Consider the following 13,263-nt stretch of genomic DNA (forward strand, 5'->3'; position numbering starts at 1 on the left):
GGGTATTCAAGACAAAGGGATGCTTACACATCCCTTGCATCACATCTTGACGATTACAGTTTGCGCCCATGGAAACAAATTCAAGCATGTGCGTATGTCCTTGTATGAGATATCACAGAAAGAGATACGGGCGCTGACAGGTATTAAACAACCCACACATAAGATGCGCTCTCGCAACGATGTGGCGACTCAGTTGTGGCCGTATTGCAATAAGTGAGAGCTAAGTGAAGTACCATTTCTCCCGTAGGCAGCCCAAGGAGTGCGTCATTGTCAACAATAATGAGACTTGATTTTTTGCTGGCAAAATGTGGTTGAGGAACAGTCTACAATGTGTACAAACGGTGAGCCACGGAGCCGACTATACACAGCATGTGTCAGTAAGATTGGACATAGGCGATGAACATGAACGAGATAAAGTGCCATACGCCAGACTGCCTTCGTCCGTCATTTGACGCTATCGGACAGCTCCGTCGAGATTAAGTCCTTGAAACACCAGGAATTCATGGAATTACATTATCAGACAGAGGACATGATGCACAGTATGGGCATTGAATCCGAATCAGTCTTCGTCAAATATCTGAAGGACATTGTCCAGGATGGTAATGATGACACGGGCTTGGAGACCAGCATCGGCCATATTGTTACCTTTATGTGGACCCATTATGGACGGTCTACACCTTGTTAGTAACCATAGGTCAAAGCAAGTTGATGAGTGAACTTACGCCCAGCAAATACCCAAGTTGGCAGTGCTCATACGATTCACCTCAGAAGATTGCTGCACACGGTGCATGTGCAGAATTGTCGCACGCAGTGTCGCGTAGTTTGGATCAGGCAGCGCATTGATCAAGGCGTGCATTGAGTCTCGCCGCATAGTATCATCGTCGATGCGCGCTGCGTCGATGAATTTGCCGTAGAACTCTCTCGTCAGGAGAGGATCAGGCAGCTCGCGGAAGAACTGTTTCAGCAGCCCTGCAACGCTGTTTACATCATGTTGAAAGGCTTCCGGGTTCCGAAAATCGACCTGTGAGGCATCTGTACACAATTAGCCAAACTCGGAGTCGAGCCACTATGGCGCTACACGTACCACTATCGAACAGCGCTTTCATCTGCTGAATATGGGAAGAAGTGCCCGGTATGCGGTAGATTCCTTCGACCTCCAGCCCAAAGAGATCAACTGCCTGTATGCACTGATAAACAACCATGGGAACCGGCGAGCCGTCACGCCTGAAGAGTTCCTCTAGCGTCAGGCCGAAAACAGGATTCAGAGGGGGCTGTGAATTGTTATACAGGACTCCACTGCTTTGCTGAGCGGTCGCCTGACCTGCAGGCCCTCGGGGGTAGTCCGGTTGCGAGTGTGGATTGTGTGCAGGTGGGGAATATGCAGAGCCGTTGTGTTGAGGAGCCTGTGATGGTGGCATGTGTTGTTGTGAGGGTGGAGCGTAGCTAGAATAGCCAATCTGGGATGTCGGCTCAGGGTGTGCAGCGGGCGGTGCATGGCCATCTGGCTGTGGCAGCGAGAAGGCGGGCGGCGGTTGACTTTGCATCTGCAAGGATGCACGACGGCCTCCGCTGATGGCAGGCGGCGGCGTGGGATGCGATTGCGCAGGAGCCTGTGTGGGGTGCTTGACATAGTGCACTTCAGACTTGACCAGCGGTGCCCTCGCGGCGTTCTTCAGGATGTAGTCGTCGAAATCCCTCTCGTTGTTGATCTGGTAGATGAGCTGGTTGATGCTGGGCGGGGCCTGGGCACTGCTGCCCTTGAGCGGCTGTGGGGTGATGACCTGGCCGTTGTTGACCACAAGCTTCTCGTTGAAGGAGGCTGCGGGGATTAGTCGAGAAACGTGACGGGAGGGGGAGCGAGGGGAGGCATACCGTATTTCTGCATCTCCATGGTCAATGCTGCGTCCGTCTCCTTGACCAGGTCGGTGAGGGCAGCCACAGCCTGCGGGCGCGTCGACGCGACAAGCTCCTTGCGCAGGGCCTGCGCTGTCTGCACCTTGCTGGCATAGTCCTGGTCGGCGGCCTGCGTCTTGCGCTGGAGGTCTTCCTCGTGCTGTGCGGCCGACTTGGGGCCCTTCAGGCCAAACTTGCGGCCGGCGCCCGTGTCGCCCGTCTTGACGCGGTCGAGGTCGTCGGCGAGCTGGTCGTACTTGGCCTTGGCCTTTTCTGCCAGCCTTTCGGCGTCCTGGACCTTGTTCTCTGCGGCCAGGCCCTGCTGCTTCCACGTCTTGCGGTTGGTGTCCATCTTGTTGGCCAGCTGCACCAGGTTCTCATGCATGGCGTGCAGGGCGAGGCCGAACTGGGTGCCATTGTCGGCGATGCGCTCGTTGGCATGCAGCACCTGCTCGAACTGCGCCGAGTAGCTCTCGTGGCGGGACTCGGGCTTGCGCAGCCCGTCAATGGTGAGGCGGCTCAGCTTCTTGAGGCTGCCGGCATGCTCCTCTTCCAGTGCGCCGCGGCGCTTGAGGAAGCTGGCAAAGTCCTGTGGACGCGTGTCAGCAGGGCGCATTGGGCGGCGACAGCATTGCGTACCCTCGCACTCGCGATGCTGGCTTTGAGGCGGTTGAGCAGCGTCGAGACCCCCGCGTCCGAGTGCAGCACATCGTGGACGCGGTGCTGTGTCTGCGTGTCCTGCGATGCGGTGCGCTGCTCAGGCGATGCCGGCGCAGGCGCAGGCGCGGGCGCGGGTGCCTCGACCGGCGACGACAGGGCGCCCTCGTCGTTGGGCGCGGAGACGGCGGTGAAGTCTGGGTTGAAGCTGTCGGCGCTCTCCATGGGCGGAATGGCGGGAGGGGCGGCCATCGCGGGCGCTGCTGCTGGGTGTGTGGTGTGGGTGACGTTCCAGGGCTGTCGTCATAAGCGCAGCTGTCAGTTGCGGTCCAGAGTGTGGAGAGGCTCTGGGATGCACCGTCGGGCCCTAAATGCACGCGCCGGGTTTGCACGGACGGCCGTTGCATCATCTTCGCAACCTCACCCGTAGTCAGATACTGTCCATATTATCCGTCTCCCATCTCCCCTTGCCGGGCTCCTTCAAAGCACGTCCGAGGGCCTTCCCATTGCCCAGCTACACCGCCGCAAACACACATTCTTGGAACAAAGCCCATCACCCTGCCGCCATGGCCACAGAGCACCGCACGACAACCACCCCCAGCGGCCTGCCAGAGGAGGTGGTGACATGCCTACAGAACGCACGATTCGTAAGTCTTTGCTCGCCCGTTTCCTACATCCGCCCCCAGTACTGGCAACAAGGCCAATCTGGTCATCTCTAGCATAACCATTCGTCAACCCTGGCACGCCTCATGGTCACGTGTCCTATAGTATTTCCGCTCGCTATTCCAGCATTGTCCTCAGCCTGTCATCTCGCTCACTCATCGTCATCTTCTCCTCCTATTTCTAACCGTCTCCTCTAGCTTCATCTTGCAACATGTTCAAATAATGTCCCACACGTTTCTTTGATGAACTACACCTACCTCCCCAGCACCCCATACTCCCAATCACCTACGATCATCATGACAACCCCACCCACGTCCCGCAAGACGCTGAACCTCGAGTCCAATCCTCTGGTCTCGCTACTGGTACATGATTGGATTTCACATCGCCCACCCACTCTGAGCCAGCCAGCTCGTTCGCCCTCTCCAACTCATCCCGCCCCACGCTCTGGTTCACTGGCTGAACTTCTCCTGGGTATTAATACTGCATCACTCAGTAGGATTAGCACCACCATCAATGGCACAGCAGAGCTTGTTCCATCCGGCTCCGCAGAAGAGAGTTGGTACAAGGTCGAACACCTGGCGAATAATACGTTTGGCGGTCGCGAGGCTGGCGACCATCACAGCTCATCTACCGGAGGAGGTCTCTGGGTGGAAGGTAACCAAAGGACATCTCGCGGAAATGATAGCGACATCGGAGAAGGTGACGGTGGTACAAAATGCTATGTAGAGGACGGGGAGGTCAGAGTTGTTGTTGTTCGCATCACTGGTGGAAGAATAGCGGACTGGAAAGGTCAAACGCGGGACTGGACAGTAATGCCTCATCTGAGACTTGGACCTTTGAACGGGCAATAGGCACGAATCGACCATATAAGCAAACTTGCGCTCTTTTGCGACCATTCTGACGCATGTTACAAGATGCCACGTGCGAGGAATGTTGTCCTGTTTTTTCAGAGTAATAGTAAAATCATGTCTACATATATGGTGGGGCACTGATGTTTATAAGCAGGACGAGATTAGCGACTTTCTGTACATGATCTTACATATCCAGAATTGTTTACGATAGCACCAGCTTGTTGTCTGATCAAGTCGTGACCGGAGCTTATCTGCGTGGCTTAGAGCTGCCAATTTGGGTTGTACCATGTTCACATCGGGGTTTTCAACACCCCCTCCTCCATCTGTCTCACGTTTCTGAGACAACATGGCGACAGTCGGGTCATAGATTGGGGTGCTCATTTCTTTCGACCACTTGACATGTGCCGCATTTCCAGAGTACAATAATAGTCATCGACACACAGCACCAATCTGCCTGTCGCATCTTGGGGTGAAGGTGAATTGGGCGTTTTGACCAATGGTGAATGCACTGACGTTCCGTTTGTCAGTCGCCCCGCCACTTATTTAAGTTGCGCCCCCGACCTTTGTCTCAACTCACACTCTCTCACTCCTCTACTCAACTGCAATTTTTATTGCCTCTCTTTGTTCAACTCTTGCGCACCCTGCAACTGAGGAACGCTGCCACCACTGCACAACAAAGAAACCTGAACACAACCTCACCACTCCAACACAACTACTCAACTACTCAACTACTCACAATGTCCGACAACGAGCCTCTTGAGTTGCTTGCGAAGCGCCTCAAGAACTTCACGACCGGCCAGATAGTGCACATCATGCGCAGTGTCCAAGAGCCAATCGCTAGGAACGTGCTCCTCGCTCAGCTCTTTAACACCAAGGCCGCTCCCTCCATCGCCGCTCTTGCGACCATGCCTCCCAGGAAGCTCAAGAAGGCGCTGAACGGATTCATAGGCTATCGTTGTACGTATAGTGAAATCACAGCTTTGCATGCGATCTTGACTAATCTTTCCTGCAGCCTGGCTCAAAGCTATACCCTTCTTCAACATGTGGCCGATGAAGAATATTTCGTCCTATATCGGTCAGCTGTGGGAGCATGAACCCGACAAGCCTCTGTGGACCCTGATGACAAAGGCCTGGTCCGCCATCCGCGATCAAGTCGGCAAGGACATGGCTCCTCTTGACAAGTTCTTGGACATCGTGTGCACTGAGCTCAAAGTTCTACCACCTACGTTGTATCTCCAAGGCCGTGGATGGAAGATCGAGTACAACAGTGAGGGTGCGCCTACACTCTTACACGATCCCACCTCCTCGTCAGCTGCAGCGCTCGGCTATGGCTTTAAAGGCCAGACCCTCTCAGTCTCAGACATCATCGAGATCTGTCAGAAGAGAGGATATGCCACTAGCTACGCGCCCAACAAGAACGATGCGTGTCCAACCTTTCTGGGGCAGAACCCCCAAGCTTTGAGGCTGGCGGCACGCAACAAGCGTAGGGATAGGCGCCAGACCGCTAGAGAGTCTCCTGCTGCTCAAGTTCTTCAACAGGAATCCGACGAATTTCTCGCCGCCATTCCAAAGAGTACGCTTCCAGAGGATGAGTCTCGAGACCCCACTGGATTCTACGGTCATATCTTGAGTATCTTGTCCGACTACAATGTCGCAGACCCTACAGCATCTGCTGTCGAACCCAACAACAGTAACACGGCCGTCTCGACCCTCTTATCGAACAGCTTCAACTTGTCCGTCGCTACCGACATGAGCGCTTTCCGTGTTGGCGCTAATGCGGATGCCGTTCTGCCCTCCTTCGACCTAAACAACTTCCAGCTCGGCTAGTTTCCTACCATTCCGCAGGAAACGATTGTCAATTTCGAGTTGATCACCATATTGACTTTTTCGGCACAAGCACCCCTTCGGTTTATCACACAGTCCGCTGTACTTTCCTCAGTACCCTGTCGATACCCTTTCAGTACACTTTCATACCCTTGTCCAAGCAGGTATCTTGCATCCAATGGGCGCATGAACTTAAGCAAAACGCTCTCAGCTGCCCTTTTACATGATTTACATGCTGAGGGCAGATGGCCGAAACACTGGACTCCATTTTCCTTTTCGCGATAACGTTATGATTACGGCTACGTCACTAGCAGCCATGACTTTTGCAGACTATGGAAATCATAGTGCAGATTATTCAGATATCTGGAATGGCTAGTGGGGGGCTCATATGAATAATTCATTGGCCTATTGATCTTCGGTGCCTCCAGCCTGAATGCCTGAGTGGCACATGGAACTAGCTTTGTTTTCTCATACTGGGGCTGTGCATTTCAGACCGCTGCAAGAATTCAGTATTGCCTTTTTCGGTTTGGACGTTCTGATCTCGATCACTAGGAATTGGTCTTGTCCAATATGACGGCAAGGCATTGAGTGAAATGGAATTGGATAACTCGAAAGTCTACATAAAAACAATGAAAAACATAAGATCCCAATACTGAAGTACATTGCGCTTACCCTGTGCTCAATACTTCATGCTCATCTTATCGTTGCCGTTAATAGATATGGTGATGGTGGTGGTGTCGATGCTGAAAGTGTACAGTTGGGAACAGCCTGACGAAATACTCAGCCACGCACGCAGAGCTTAAGGTGCGCAACTACCACGAATTTTGCTGGTTTTCAATTGATCGGAAAAATTTAGAAGATGTTCAGCCAAAAATTGTGATTGGTTATGAAGTGGTATTGATTAGTCGGGCTCAGGATCCTCCCCTCGAGATCGTGAATGTACATGTGTGTGCAGATATGCAAGGGGAGCTTTTTACGTTATTTAACTAACAATTGTTATGGGCCATGGTGAAACGGGTACAGTATGTGGAGTTCAGTACTGGTTTTCAGGGGATGTTGAAGTTCAAAGCTGGCACAACCCAGAAACAAAGTGACATGCTGTCAGGACACAGGTCTGCACTCACTGCGCCAGCATGTCAAAAAGGCTGCAATGATCATTCAACGATTCATCATGCAGTGCAGAATAGTATATATCGTCAGCCAGGCCTGACACATGCCTCGCGCCACAGGATGGCCACCTTGGAATGAGCACACAACAGGGACCATATGAACTGTCTTACCCCCGGCAGAAAACTCGAGTAGTTGTCTAGCTTTAATACAGGGGCGTAATGTGACCAAAGAGCGCTAGATGCTTCTAAACACAAGGACAACCATCCCGAGTATTTCTCGAACTAGGGTGATTACCAAATAGTACTTGGTTTGGGCTTTTTCTAACATGGGTTGTAACTACATAGACTAGTTATTAGCTCAAATGTATTGATTGTGGATGCATTATCTACAAGATCGTTCCTCAACTCCTACGATCATAAACAAGGCAGGACCCAGCAGCTATACATGAAGGATGGCAAGCTCGTTTTCGTGAGACAGCATGATTCTTGCAGCCGTAAATTAGTTTCAAGATTTATCTTTTGAGTATAATGCTACTACGTACAAGATTTATGATCCACTTAATACGTTGTCACTGTAGACCTGGATCCAGACAAATGCAAATGTAGACCGCCTATAGAGCTCCCTCCAGGGTTCATCACTTCATATAATAGAATCTAGCTAAAGAAATTAATTTTAGGTGACAATATCCGTTAGTGTGCAGGTCGATAGTTTGTATTCGCTGGGTCTGTACCTTGCGCGAACGCGCAAGATCATGACAAAACACGACACAACGTGCCGTAGACGACGGGCGCCATAATTCTAACATGGGAGAACGTTTGAACTGTTTGAATGAGTGATTGATTTGAAGACATTGATCCTATCTGCTAACGAACATGCCTGATAAATATCATTATCTCTGAGGTGGTCGCTTGTGTGTCGAGGATTACTTTCACCATGTGTTCGATATGTCTCAGGGGCAATATGCTGAGATCGAACTTGGTAAAGAGAGCACAAACAATCTCAGAATGTAAGATTAAGTGTATCGATTGAACATGAGGTACAAAGCTTCAACCTCTCATGTAAAGTCCATCGCGAGCTGATGGCCATATGGGCATGATCTCCGAAGTTCATCTAAATCCATTAGACCTCTTACTTTAGTGATTTACAGTAATCTGAACGAACACGTCATCATGTATGTTTATTTTTAAACAAACTGTGCCTGGTGACGTCTGGTCCCCCAGTTCAAGTTCAATGCCCAGGTATTCGTCCAAGGTTTTCATAATAATGAACCACATGTGAACGAGATGATAAGATTATCCAGGCTGTCTTGTATGTGCTAATGCATAATAAGAGCTTTTCAGACTAAGTTTTGATCACCCTCCAACCATTCAGTATTATTCCTGAGAGGAGTGGCAAAAAGCGTATATCGAAGTGAGGTGCACAAATCGTCCAGACTGCTACTCATTTAACGCGACCAGAGTCCACTCAATTTGTTCCTCAATCGACTCTCTAATGCTAGCAGTATGTAAAGATACTTGTTATCCTCATCCCCATTTGGGGCCGACCTTAATCTGTACTTACTGAGAAGTTATCTCTAAGGCACCCACGTGCACTTATGTTATTTCTTCAGAGGGCTTCAACTTTGCTCTTCGTAGCTGTGATAAGAATTCATCGCAAGCTTGGTCGACCTACACATGGACTCTTCACGCTAGGCACCTAGGCATGAAGGCAGTCTTTCAACATGCAGCGTCTGAGAAATTTGTAGATCGATGTGAGCACTCGGCGTCAGTCGAGTTCCAGTCAACTTCTGCTATGAGTTTGGATCAATTACCGCGGCACGATCACTACCCTACCAATCCTGCTAATTCAGACGAGTTTGAACCTAGAAACTATATTTACCTCGTTCTGACATCCTAAGTCAACTCCGTGAAAAGAGCTTGGGTCACATTGACCGCTCGTCTGTAAGCGTACTTAGTCTCTATATCTCTCGGTCACGGCATCTCCTTGAGCGACAGGGTCTCGTGTAGACGTGACTGGCCAATACGAAACTGTGTCTCGCCATCATCTTCCTCCATCCCCCCTGGCATGCTTTTGCACTCCAATTTATTTTCCACAACGCCTCCGGCGTCACCCCCCGGCCTGTCTACGCAAAGTGATCATACACCTAAATTGGCAATGAATGTGCCTGGTGCTTCTTCCCTTAACTTTTCCAGTCACTCGCCCATATGAAGGTCGCACAACGCCACTGCGTCCCAGTCTCCTTCTGACCACTAGGCCCAATCGGTCTGGAACACATCCAGAACTGCCGGCCACAATTGACTCCCGGCTTTTTGGTCGTGAGCATGATGCAAGGCTCTGCATGGCCTTCGCACCGCGGTGAGGGTTTCTTTGAAAAAAGCTTTGTCCAGCCTTCTTTCGAGGCTTCTTGAGAAGCCAAAGGATCGGTCTGGACATGAGCTGGTGGGGAGGAGGAAGGACCTTTGGTATTCGATGTTTGGGACAAAGAGGTACGGTTTTCTGCAGTTTCAACTGCTGCGTCAGTGAAAGGTACCAATGGAGTTTCCTCTTGACCTGGCTTGGAGTCTGAGGCATTGGTTCGGCTCTGGAAGAAGCCCTTCAAAGATTGCTGGCCCTTAGCCATGGGATGTGTACCGTTGAGTGTATTTGGAAGACCGAGTCTGCTGCGTTTCCCAGATTTCATGGGCGTTGTTGAGGAAGCCCGACGTTTTTCAGGAGATTTCAGAGGGATGGAAAGTCCACTCTTGTTCGAAGTAGAGTTGGACCGGAAAGTCTCAAGGGAGGGCGTGGAGACTTTGTCTGGACTCTGGATCGCTGCGGACAGCGGTATGGCAGGTGCTTCAGCTGTGACCACATGCGCTCCCATGTTGCTTGAATGAGACACAGACGAGTTCTCGAGCGATGGCTTCTTGTTGAACATATCTCGAATATTCTGCCTCTTTGTGAATTCCGGCAGAAGCTTCCCACTCAAGGATGGCATATCCTTTGCCGGGTTGTAGTCCCTCTGTCGCCTACCGTTTTTGTACATGCCAGGTGGGTTCATCAAATCTAACAGATGGAATTCTTCCTGGGTGTCCTCCATGTCAGCCACACCCGCGTGAAGCATTTTCCCTCTCGACACCTTCTCTTTCATCAAGGCATACACCGGGCAATGATCTGAACCCATCAAGCCTTCTTGGATATCGGAGTCCTTGAACCAGTCCTTGATTGCGATGCTACATAGGACAAAGTCGATGCGTGAGCCAAAGTTGCCAGGCCGTGCATTGATTTTCTGCTCCCAATGGGTGTACATACCCTCGCGATCGGGATGGAATTCGCGACACAAATCATACAAGACAGGTGCTTCGCGTCCCTCGTCCCGCTCGCCTGGGACTTGGCCATTCATCAGTAGTTGGTTGAAGACACGACGATTCGGCGTGCTTAGGTACTCGGTGTGCGTCATGCCTTCAGAGCGCATGCTGTCCTCTGCCCTCGCTGTATCGATGAGGTCCCGTGAGACGTTCAGATCGCCGGTCAATATGACGTTCTTGCCCATGTTATTGAGGTTGCGGATACGTGTGTCGAGCGCAGTCAAAAATCCGTACCGGAAGTCGTCTCGCAAACCATTGCTGTTCGCTGGGCTGTAGACGCCAAACAGTACAAATGCTGGGAACTCAATGACAAGACAACGCCCCTCTGCATCAAGAGCGGCTGGATCGACCCCGAGGTCTGCAACCTGAGCGGCTGTGGGATAGCCGCCGATGCTCGCGTCTTGGGGAAGCTCACGATATGGCGTGGTAGAGCCAGGTGGACACAGGACGCCGAGCAAACCTTCTTCGGCACGAATAGGCGCACACACAGACTGTCGGGTGTATATGCCGACTCCAGAGTAGCCTGCAAAGCGTTAGCACGTGATATGTCAATTCACAACCGAAGACTACCTTTCTTGTGCTTCGGTAAGCTGAAGTAGCAGTCCCAGCCAGGGACTAGCACCATGTCATCGGTCAGGTCTTTGCGCTGGATCTTGAGCTCCTGCATGACGACAACGTCGGCTTCCAGTATGTCGAACATGGCATTGAAGGTCCGCTTCTCGCTCCATGGCTTGTAGCCGAACGGGTTGCGGATGCCATTGACGTTCCATGTCGTGATGCGGACCATCATGTGTGATAGAAAAGGCGCTGGTGAAGGGCTGGAAGGCAGACCATCATTGTTCGCTCACGAGCTGGTGCTCTCCTATTCGGCGGCGCGCAAGTGCGAGGAAGAACGCGCCACGCGACTTGTCAGACACCCAAGATCACGACGTCACATTACATGGCGCAGGTGCAAACAGCGCAAACACGGCAACACGGCACATTCCGTGTGGTCTGACCGGCAAGCTCCCGCATGTAATTCGGGCCTCGCATCCTCCTCCACGCACCACCACGACCACGCCAATTGCACGCCCGCCCCCATCTCCACTCTACCACTGTCGACAAAATGTTCGCCCAGCGCGCCCTCGCCCGCTCAGCCCCGCGCATGGCTCTGCGCACCCAGCGCGCCGCGCCTCTCCGTGCCGGCCGCACCACCTCCCGCAACTACAGCTCCGAGAGCCCCAAGCAGTTCGCGGGCGCCGAAGACAACGAGTTCAACCGTGAGCGTGCTCGCATCGCAGAGCACGCCTACGAGTCGGGCGAGTTCTGGCGGAAGTTGACGCTCTAGTGAGTTTCTCCAGGGATGCGCTGCACACTGGGATTCGAGGCACCGGCCTTCAGATGGGACGCAATGCCAATCGCAGCAGGTTGGAGGGCAATGCAGGGAACACGAAATGCTAACGCCGACTCCAGTGTCGCCATTCCTTCTCTGGTCGTCGCCAGCATCAACGCCAAGCTCAGGTGGGATGCCCACTGGGAGCACGTTGCCCACGACACCCCTAAGGAGGATAAGCCGGAGTACGCATACCAGAACATCCGCACCAAGAACTACTTCTGGGGAGACGGTGACAAGGTATGAGATTTCCTGACCTAGCATACCAGAGTAGAATCGACTAATTGACCTCTTCACAGACCCTCTTCTGGAACGACAAGGTCAACTACCACAAGAAGGACTAGTAAGCAGTTGTGCTACAACACTTTATCAAACAACTTTGGAAAGGACCCGGATCATCATGCAGATTGCATGTGTACATAGTGCAAGCAGCGGGCCGAGCAGTAGACCAGCAATATATTTCCTATGTTTAAGTGCGGAAAGCTGTGAAGGCTGAGGCGATTCGCCAATTCATTGAATAATAACGATTGCACTATTCAACCATCTTCCATGTCCATCATCCCTTCCTCCCAGACCCGATTGTGGTTCTGTGCCCATTCCTCTGCTAGCTTTTCGTCTCCCCTCAACTTGGCAATGACCGCCTTCTTCATCAACTGCTCACACTCGCCTGCTAAATACCCGGTCTTCTTGTAGCACTCCCTTGCTCGATCGGTATAAAGTTCTGCCTTGGCCACATGCCTTGCTGTCCAACGATTCGGATTCGACGGCACTGATGTTTCCGCGTTGACTTTTGGACTTGGATCTGCGAGACCCATATAAGCATCCCCGAGATGAGAATATAAGATTCCGAGGAGATAGCTGTCTGTGCCTTCGATCGCTTGGGGTATGACACCCTCCAGTAACCTTCTCGCGCTCGTCGATTGCCCCAGGTCGTTGAGAATGTTTGCAAGTAAGCCTATCGCTGCCCACAGGCTTGGCATGAGTTTGGCTTTGTAACTGACGCTCGCTGCTCTTATTGCCGCGGAAAACCCTCGCTCTGGCCTTCCGACTTTCCGGAACAGGTCACCTTTCATCAGAAGAACACTGACGCGCTGTAGGACGTCTGCGTTGTCCTCTTTGAAAGACCGAGCTAGTGACGAAGTCGCAATGAATGCCTCGCTGTAGCAAGCACGCGAGCTGAGATAATCGACGTGGGCTTCATGTAAAATGAAGGACAATTCAGGGTCGAGTGGCGTTGACGAGGGGTCCGCAGCGGGTTGAGGTTGGACCGTATTAAGCAGATGCGCGCATGCGGCCCAATTGGATCTGCTAAAGCATAAGTTTCTGCGAACTTATAGGAGGTGGACCAAACGAATACCTTCGGATAGCTCGCTTAAACTTGATGACTCCAGTACACAAGACTAGATACTGATGGTACTTCAGGGATTTGTGTGTATTCGCATCGATGGCTTCGAGGGTTGCAATAGCTTCGTCATACCGACCTCCAGAACTCATGGTGAAAGCTCGCCGACCTATGGCTCGGATCGATTCATCTACCGGGCAAGAT

General features: G+C 51.9%; 7 protein-coding genes across 7 annotated transcripts; 4 read left to right on the forward strand and 3 right to left on the reverse strand.

Annotated features, from left to right (window-relative positions):
* Window positions 1-559: 559 nt before the first annotated feature.
* Window positions 560-2,802, reverse strand: SNOG_00373 (hypothetical protein; the record flags this gene model as incomplete). Its single annotated transcript, XM_001791008.1, has 5 exons — window positions 560-645; window positions 757-969; window positions 1,079-1,819; window positions 1,873-2,482; window positions 2,533-2,802. 5 exons carry the CDS (start codon window positions 2,800-2,802, stop codon window positions 560-562), a joined length of 1,920 nt encoding a protein of 639 aa, XP_001791060.1.
* A 314-nt stretch (window positions 2,803-3,116) lies between these two features.
* On the forward strand, window positions 3,117-4,229 carry SNOG_00374 (hypothetical protein; the record flags this gene model as incomplete). Its single annotated transcript, XM_001791009.1, has 3 exons — window positions 3,117-3,197; window positions 3,411-3,867; window positions 4,219-4,229. 3 exons carry the CDS (start codon window positions 3,117-3,119, stop codon window positions 4,227-4,229), a joined length of 549 nt encoding a protein of 182 aa, XP_001791061.1.
* Window positions 4,230-4,801: 572 nt separating this feature from the next.
* On the forward strand, window positions 4,802-5,891 carry SNOG_00375 (hypothetical protein; the record flags this gene model as incomplete). Its single annotated transcript, XM_001791010.1, has 2 exons — window positions 4,802-5,021; window positions 5,077-5,891. 2 exons carry the CDS (start codon window positions 4,802-4,804, stop codon window positions 5,889-5,891), a joined length of 1,035 nt encoding a protein of 344 aa, XP_001791062.1.
* A 2,051-nt stretch (window positions 5,892-7,942) lies between these two features.
* SNOG_00376 (hypothetical protein) lies at window positions 7,943-8,185 on the forward strand (the record flags this gene model as incomplete). The annotated part of the gene is made up of 2 exons (XM_001791011.1): window positions 7,943-8,004; window positions 8,146-8,185. 2 exons carry the CDS (start codon window positions 7,943-7,945, stop codon window positions 8,183-8,185), a joined length of 102 nt encoding a protein of 33 aa, XP_001791063.1.
* A 992-nt stretch (window positions 8,186-9,177) lies between these two features.
* Window positions 9,178-11,132, reverse strand: SNOG_00377 (hypothetical protein; the record flags this gene model as incomplete). Its single annotated transcript, XM_001791012.1, has 2 exons — window positions 9,178-10,868; window positions 10,916-11,132. 2 exons carry the CDS (start codon window positions 11,130-11,132, stop codon window positions 9,178-9,180), a joined length of 1,908 nt encoding a protein of 635 aa, XP_001791064.1.
* Window positions 11,133-11,421: 289 nt separating this feature from the next.
* Window positions 11,422-12,260, forward strand: SNOG_00378 (hypothetical protein). Its single transcript, XM_001791013.1, has 3 exons — window positions 11,422-11,671; window positions 11,798-11,957; window positions 12,017-12,260. The coding sequence occupies exons 1-3, from the start codon at window positions 11,451-11,453 to the stop codon at window positions 12,059-12,061; spliced, it is 426 nt and encodes a 141-aa protein (XP_001791065.1). The 5' UTR covers window positions 11,422-11,450; the 3' UTR covers window positions 12,062-12,260.
* Window positions 12,254-13,211, reverse strand: SNOG_00379 (hypothetical protein; the record flags this gene model as incomplete). The annotated part of the gene is made up of 2 exons (XM_001791014.1): window positions 12,254-13,022; window positions 13,075-13,211. The coding sequence occupies 2 exons, from the start codon at window positions 13,209-13,211 to the stop codon at window positions 12,254-12,256; spliced, it is 906 nt and encodes a 301-aa protein (XP_001791066.1).
* Between the last annotated feature and the right edge of the window lie 52 nt (window positions 13,212-13,263).

Source organism: Parastagonospora nodorum (assembly GCF_000146915.1).
Source record: "Parastagonospora nodorum SN15 chromosome Unknown scaffold_1, whole genome shotgun sequence".
Taxonomy (NCBI): Eukaryota; Fungi; Ascomycota; class Dothideomycetes; order Pleosporales; family Phaeosphaeriaceae; genus Parastagonospora; species Parastagonospora nodorum.

Coding starts and splice junctions, on each gene's coding strand:
- SNOG_00378 (XM_001791013.1), top strand. CDS start 11,451: ATGTTCGCCCAGCGCGCCCTCGCCCGCTCAGCCCCGCGCATGGCTCTG. Junction 11,672..11,797: donor TGGCGGAAGTTGACGCTCTA/GTGAGTTTCTCC, acceptor CGCCGACTCCAG/TGTCGCCATTCCTTCTCTGG. Junction 11,958..12,016: donor TCTGGGGAGACGGTGACAAG/GTATGAGATTTC, acceptor ACCTCTTCACAG/ACCCTCTTCTGGAACGACAA.